The sequence below is a fragment of the Sphaeroforma arctica genome (assembly GCF_001186125.1).
Source record: "Sphaeroforma arctica JP610 unplaced genomic scaffold supercont1.117, whole genome shotgun sequence".
Classification (NCBI taxonomy): domain Eukaryota; class Ichthyosporea; order Ichthyophonida; genus Sphaeroforma; species Sphaeroforma arctica.
In genome coordinates, this window is record NW_014040441.1 from 37,912 (window position 1) to 45,901 (window position 7,990).

The 7,990-nt window shown below is 39.0% G+C and overlaps 3 protein-coding genes across 3 annotated transcripts in view; 1 reads left to right on the top strand and 2 right to left on the bottom strand.

The window, feature by feature from the left end:
- SARC_02568 (hypothetical protein) overlaps positions 1–2,536 on the bottom strand; it is a 6,339-nt gene extending 3,803 nt beyond the window's left edge. The window contains exons 1-3 of the mRNA XM_014303660.1: positions 2,237–2,536; positions 679–806; positions 169–284 (exon numbers count right to left, since the gene is read on the bottom strand). Coding sequence (XP_014159135.1) covers positions 169–284; positions 679–806; positions 2,237–2,323 — 331 coding nt within the window. The 5' untranslated portion in view covers positions 2,324–2,536. The remainder of the gene's footprint in view (positions 1–168; positions 285–678; positions 807–2,236) is intronic.
- Positions 2,537–4,125: 1,589 nt separating this feature from the next.
- SARC_02569 (hypothetical protein) lies at positions 4,126–5,746 on the top strand. The gene is made up of 3 exons (XM_014303661.1): positions 4,126–4,371; positions 4,898–5,029; positions 5,456–5,746. Exons 1-3 carry the CDS (start codon positions 4,287–4,289, stop codon positions 5,575–5,577), a joined length of 339 nt encoding a protein of 112 aa, XP_014159136.1. The 5' UTR covers positions 4,126–4,286; the 3' UTR covers positions 5,578–5,746.
- A 638-nt stretch (positions 5,747–6,384) lies between these two features.
- Positions 6,385–6,793, bottom strand: SARC_02570 (hypothetical protein; the record flags this gene model as incomplete). The annotated part of the gene is made up of 2 exons (XM_014303662.1): positions 6,385–6,761; positions 6,790–6,793. The coding sequence occupies 2 exons, from the start codon at positions 6,791–6,793 to the stop codon at positions 6,385–6,387; spliced, it is 381 nt and encodes a 126-aa protein (XP_014159137.1).
- Between the last annotated feature and the right edge of the window lie 1,197 nt (positions 6,794–7,990).

Here is a 7,990-nt window from a genome sequence, read left to right on the forward strand (position 1 = left end):
TATATATATATATATATATATATATATATATATATATATAAATGTTACATATATAATACATATACATAAACATATACTTGGATATATACATATAGATATGTATTCGTAAAATAATATATGGTCCCCTACATACAGATGTATATATAATGGGGACATGTGTGGCTGTACCTTTAATACATGTGTCTATATTCCGTGGTCGGTTGCCCTGCTTCTCTGTGATGCAGAACGCGGCCATGCTAAGCTCATTGGAGTTATCTAGTTTGGTGATATCCGGCACTAGCGTCCTGGTGTGTGTACGTTAAGGTAAGTGTTAGGCATTCTCAGCCCAAAGAGTAAAGTACCGTTGCTCTCACTCATTCCGGTAAGAACGAGTGTATAGTTTGTCATGCGCAGAGCGTATGCACACGCGCACATACACACATACATACACACACGCACACATACATACATACATACTTACATATACAAGTAAACTATCTGGCATCTTAAGATCGAATGCCACACCGGTGTCGCTTAACAACCAGTACGTAGCACACTTGTGTAGCATAACATACTATCAATAACAAATTCCCATAGCTATTCAGGTACACGAATACCACACGCATGTAGCTTAGCAACCAATCTAATAACACGCTCTGGTTGCTTAGCAACCACCCAGAAACACACTCGTGTAGGTACCTTATGGCGCTCTGATACCCCGCAGCGAACGCGAAGGCCGGGTACTTTGACAGCGCACCGCCAAGAACCGCTTTATCGAATTGGGAGAACGACGAGGCTTCTAGTTGAATGCAGGTGTCGTATGCTTTCTGGAACAAAGAACACGTGGGATGATATAAACACGTGGGCTGACAAGAACAGATAGAAATGACACCATTAACCTGACATGTGTGTACAGGTGATATATATTTAGCAATAACACCATACACCTGACATGTGTGCACAGGTGATACATATAAAGTAATAACACCATACACCTGACATGTGTGCACAGGTGATATATATATAGCAATAACACCATACACCTGACATGTGTGCACAGGTGATATATATATAGTAATAACACCATACACCTGACATGTGTGCACAGGTGATAGATATATAGCAATGACACCATACACCTGACATCTGTGCACAGGTGATAGGTATATAGCAATGACACCTAACACCTGACATGTGTGCACAGGTGATATGTATATAGCAATGGCACCATACACCTGACATGTGTGCACAGGTGATGTGTATATAGCAATAACACCATATACCTCACATGTGTGCACAGGTGATAGATTTATAGCAACAATTACTTCTTAGGATTTGTTTGTGCTATTAGATATGTGTTGGAATACTTTCACAGTATCTGTACAAGGTCACAGCAAGTGTATGCATCAGCTGTGCACAATACGTTCCCCCCAGTGAGACCGTAAAGCAAGTGTAGACATGAGATATATGGCTATGACAGCAATTGGATTGCTTCAGACACAATAAGTTATAACTGGATATGTGTAATTGTATAACTTATAGAACGTGCATGTGCCATATAGATTCACGCCAGAACCATATAGAAGTACGCTCCTGTGAGCATGTGCATAGACTAGAGACACAGGACGAGAACTTTGTGCTATAGCCCTTGAGTAGTTCTAAGATAGCCCTGAGTACAACAGAGCACGCGGATCAGACAGTCATCGTATTAACTATATATCTGAGCAACCCTATGGCAAGTAACCTACGGTAGTAAGTATATATATATGTGTATGCGCATTTGTCGAATATTATAGGCAAGTGTTTCCTATAGCTATGTGTGCTTGTTATTCGTGGCTAGACTATTCCACCGACTGCAGATGATTGGCGTGGATATAGAACATCGCGGATTACAATAGGCGTGTATCAGACAAGACATCCTATATATACGTGTGCAACTAAAATGCAAGTCGTAAATCAATGTGCTTGTGTACAGCTAAAACTCCATAAGTGAACCGCAGATCTCTTACTACAACACCATGGATGCAATAATCGCCATATGCAATCTCTTGATGCAATATTCAGTTCTAGTACCACGTTCATGCTCTGCATTCTTTATGATTTGGTCTCGATTCGTAAGAATATGGTAGATATACTTCAAATAGATGACGCGACAACTAACAATATAGTAGATACACATAATAGCTGATATTAATACTGTATGACAGCGTACACATAGTGGTTTGCGCAGATCAAAAACTAAGTTAACCTTACCCACCTTCCACTGTGCGAAGCTCACTGCGCCCCCCTTTTGTATACTTTTCCGGTTACGGAATATCCACGCCAAGGACTTTGTTGCACTCATCGTGTATTTAGATTCGGTTATTTTGAAGACCGGTGCGACTATGCATCTATGTGTTTACCACTACTGCTAATTAATTTTCTAGTGGGAAGAACTGCCTACACTGTAGAGTGCACTAACACAGTACAAGGCTATACCTGTAGTCGACTTTTAAAAAAACAGTACAAGACAAGCCAAGAAGTGATGTCACAGCCACTTTACACACGACATATAAGACGATCCAAGTATGTAGAGCTGTCCTCATAGATTAAGTATTTTTAGGTTTTAAAAAATGAATATAAAAAATAAATAAACAAACCCGCGGCCCGCCTAACCTTTGCAAGAATCTAAACATGGTATATTTTTGACAGATATTCAAAATCGATGACAGCTTTCAGAATTGCAAAAAGTAGGGACTGGTATTTATTATTTACAGACGGGAAAAGAAAAAAAGAAATTGTGTTTTTTAACACTTATTTTTATTTATTACCAGCAGCAGGCCATCCCGCAATATATATAAAACCAATACACATTTGCCACCATTAAGTTGTACTTTCTTCATTCATCATTGAACTTCTTGGGTGATGTGTGTAAAATATAGTGCAAATAAATACTTACAACAGAAGTAGATTGACATCATGTGTAGCCCTATTACAGAAGGATGCTATTCATGCATATACCATAGCATCAAGAGCCTATGCATATCATTCGCCTTTTATTATAAGAAATGTCAGTATAAATAGGTCATGCTCGTCATATAGAAAATATTCAAAGTTTGATCCATAAATATTTCAATAAAGCAATAGCGATTTCTCCTGATTTATGTGCAGCTAAAATATGGTCGGATCACGCTAGAAGCAAACAGTAATCATCAGTAAGTCATTGCTAAATTACTAGGTTAAAATGAAGGATAAAATTCAAGTGTCATCGACAAATTCACACCTCTACAATTCTCTTATAGTATTTGAAATTTTGGTCTCTGTTATAAGGGACGAAACATTCAGAATCCAAGATAGAGCAGAAATCGAATTGTGTCAATTTCTATCAAGGAACGGTGTTTTTTTTTGGCAGTGAGTACTTCAGAAATCGATAGGAAATCATATTGTACATCCAATATAAATTTCTATAGTAAATTCTGCATGCGTGCTTGCTGTGCTTAAGATAGAATAACGTGGTTCTCAATTTTATATAGCGAACACGCTACTTGATTGTATGTATCGTGATACTTAAGTTTCATATACAAACGAGTTATTTAAACAACAGGCATATCACTTTGGGTGAAAAATAAATTGCGAGGCAGGTATCCAAACTTAGCGTTTCCCTCTAACTAAAATTTTAAATTGCAATATTAAAATACTATTTACATATCATTCCATCGCAATTACTGCAAACATGAATGTGCAAATTTCACATCTCTTCATAACACTAAAATACCATAATATCATAAATAATATTATACGATATACACATACTGAACCGAGAGAACTCCACCATGAGACATAACATATCGCTCTTATGATGAGGATGACGGTAAAATTGAACTATTTTCAAGTTTCACCGTCGCCTTGTCAGCCAATCTGTATTTGGGCTATTCCCCAGTTGTGCGAAGAATTTTAAAATGGTTTTCTGGATTGCGAAAAACAACGCAAATTCTGGCGTCGCAAACTAGTGTATGATAGTCGACACCCTCGAAACTCTGTGACCACTGGGGTGAAAAGGGTATCATATCATCAATACACGACAACTTCATACCTATACAATTCTGTTGTAAATTGTTTTTAATATAATACGTAGCAGTTCTTCTGTTGTTATTATTACATTCTACACGACAAGAGTATTTCGTTTCTAAAATAGTAATATTAGATTGGCGTCGTTGCATAGAGAGATGGGACTATAGTTGTGCATATAAAACTAGACCACAGCTGCACATACTAGCGTAGGACTTCTATCACACAGTGACACACACACATAAACAACACACAACACAATGGAAGACGCCAAGGCAACCCTAGCCAAGCAATTGGAGCGAAGACCTTCTAAGGAGGATCTGACCAACCGAAACATCATTCCAGGTACACATCACTAGGGGGGCTTAACGACTATAAATCGATCTCAACTCCCACTATTTGGGTGCTCAATAGGATGCGTTTCCATGCGTCGAAAATGTCGCGCTACTTCAGGAAGGGCCAATCCAAGAGTTAAGCTGGCTGTACAGCTGGATTCTGAGGATGGCACGCTCGGTCTAGGCTGTTTATGTTTATGTTTGAATCACTTGAATCACTGTTTGCTAAATTGGTGTATACCTTGCATGTATGTATCTCTCATATCTCGTTGATACTTAATAGCTCATAGCTCAGTATAAGTCAGAAAACCCCAATGACATTACTTATTTCTGACTCTAGTACTATCAGCTCTCTGTTTAGATATTCTTGGTTGCTCTGTCTGATGGTCGTCCTTGCTTTCTTCTTCCATATGATCTTGGTTATCAGATCAATCTTCTTCCACAAGAACTAAGTTTAATCTTCTTCCACAAGTTCCTTCGTTTGTCATCAATTTATTTATTATGCAAGTTTATTCATTCGTTACATAATTTCCCAGGTGGCGCTAAGGATCCTATCGTAGCTGCCAAGGCCCATGAACTGGAGCGCGCAAAGGCCGCCGATACTCTGAAGAAGAACTTGGAGAAGCGATCCGACAAGGAGCAGCTAGAAAATGCTGGCATCATCAAGGGTATGTTAGTTTTGTTTGTTCATCAAGTGAGTGCCTAAACAAGAAGATAAGGTATCATCAAGGAATGTTAGTATAGTAGCGTGGATCTGATAGTGTATCTGCACTGGCGTGTGTAGGGTCTATATATGATTTTTTGTGTTAATCGGCCGTAGGAATATTAGTTTTTTTTTGACGTTCCTATTAACCGCCCGGATTATCATTCTAGCACAAGCTGGAGTTGTGTGGCATACCCACCATTGTCTATAATATGGAAATCCATCCCTGCCGCGACATGAATTAATTTATAGATTGAATTGCTCGCTAATTTCTGTAAAGGGCTTCTACGTTTTTATGTAGACTTGGGTATTCCGCTCCAGTTGTCTGTACATTTATAGTAACTATTCCTCGAGCGATTGCTAAATCAAGTCAATTTGTTTATATATGCAGGTGCCAATGTTGCCCCAGCCCTTGCCGAGGCTGCTGTAGCTTTGGAGCCCAAGTTGGCGCAAGCTCAGCTGAAGAACAAGCTCAAGGAGGATGCTGACCACGCTGTCCAAGGAAGCACATAATTTCTAACGAGTTTTATCTCATCACAGCCTTATTTGGCGAGAAATTAAGTGCTGCAACCTACAGGGGCGATGTGCACAAAGCTTGTAGCAGTGTGCATCCACTGACCGGGGTACCCAGGGGTTTAACGTATCAATAAAATGGCCTCTATAATATTGATGTCGTGTACAGATGTACAAATACTACCTTGCCGGTGATAACACGATTGAAACTACATATGGCAAACACTTCAAATTGTCGTGTTTTGGGCCTTGTGTGCGGCAAATTAAATCTGGTTATGACTGTAGTTCATAGGTATCAGGGACATCACCAGACGAATATGAAATTGTCGAATCGATATACGATGTAGCTGATAATGTGAATCACGGACTATGCAGGGTCCAAAGTTTGAGAGAGTACACATTTATGCTGAGTGTGTTGATGTGCATACACCCGCACTCGTAAGTGGAGGCGGTAGCAGCACGATATTACAAGGTCAAACAGGCAGCTTGAACAGACAGCTTATGTTATTATGGACACATACATACGTGTATAGTTAGATATCCGCATAGAACCGTAGAGTATATATACTGCACCCTCGTATGCAATACATCAAGATGGGCTGCAGCTGACGAAACCAGTTCGCTGACGAAGTCAGTTCAATCGCTGAAAATCGGAAGTCAGAATAATTCGCTGTATTGGTGTGTACCTTAAGTGTATTCTGGCACCATCGGTTCCTCTTGGAAAACCAATGTTTCAAATGTATTTCATTTAAATTTGTGTGCATTTCAAAAGGACTGCTCATCCTTTATTTAGAAGACTTGCAGTATCTAGTGTACCTTTCTGAATGTATTACTCTCTTCTTCCCCACGTTCAAACCAAACAGTGAAAGTGATACCTTTTAAACCATTCCCACCCACAGCAACCCATTTCAAATAGGGATCAACATATACTGCATGCACTTGGTTTTGCGCGTATCCCAGGGCGGGAGCCTCCTGTTCAGGTGGCACTTGTTCATCGTCCACATCCAGTTCCACGAATGCGAGTTCATTTCCTGTACTGAATGAACCAATGAGGGTCTCAGTGCCACTCGTACCATCGTCTGTGAACCAACTACCGTTGCCGGTAATGTGGGTGCCATGTTGTACAAGGTCTATTTCGTGTGTTTCAATGTACTCAGCGACCTCTCGAGTTTTGATATTGATTACTGTGAGGGTATAGGGCTCTGCGGATACCCATTTTCCGGTAAGATTGGGATGGTTTTCCTTAGGTAGATTGTCGGAAAGGCACAAGTGAGTCAGATAGAAGCATATTGCAAGCGCTACACGGAGTAACCTCTACTTAATGTGTTGTTTAAATATAGTAATAGCCTCTACTAGTAGACTATGACCTGCACTTTTTGTAAAATAGTAAAATATTTGTAATATTATATTTACATCCTGTTTTGGTACATAGTCTCCTAAAAAATAACACGGAGGCTATGGTTGGTAGGTTGGTACCATGTATTTATTTATTTTGATTTTAGATTTTTTACAAGAGACCTAATAAAAGCAATAAATACTTAAAATTATTTATAAAATATTTAGCACTGGAATTCTGGTACATAGTCTGCTAAAACATCCTCGTTTGGAAACAACCTTCTTTTGAAATAAATATAGCGGGAAAATCTATTTACAGAACACTTATTAACCACCCAAGCAAAACTGATAAATTTGTAACCAATCAAAATATACTCTTATAAAACCAACATGAAACCAATGATGATTGGCGAATAGTGATTGGTCAGAAAACACTCGTGTTGAAAACAACTGACTTCGCCAATCGTCTGACCGTCACACTGACTGAAGAGCTGCTGGGGCCCAGTGGTACTGGCCTCACTCAGCGGGCAAGTTGGACTGTTGGGCCCCCCGGTTATATATTTCTGATGCTTTTATTTATATTTGTTTTTGTAAAAAACCAAGAATACACAAATGTACGTACATAGTCGTCATGGGGAAGTTGTGAACAAGGGATGGAGGCAGGAAGCTTGGAAGTTGAAGTCAGGATTCTCAGGAACCAGCAAGCGTGAATCCGTTCAACGAAGGTCCTGGTATAACAGAACGTATATTTACACAGCGTCTATGCATTTACGACCACATATTACTTCATGCGCGGGGGTGAATCTCATACCTATAAATATAATCAACCACTCAGGTAGACAAAGATAGAAGACAGTACAGTCATTAGGCGCAGCTATACGTGTAGCATGCCAAGTAAGTACCTTCTAAAGTGTTTGTGAGGCCAGGTATATATATGGTAGTTTGCATAATGAAGTGAAAACATAGTACTACAATATTATATATATATATATATATATATACCCTATACACTATAATATATATATATATATATATATATATCCCCGTACCATATATATATATATATATATATATATAT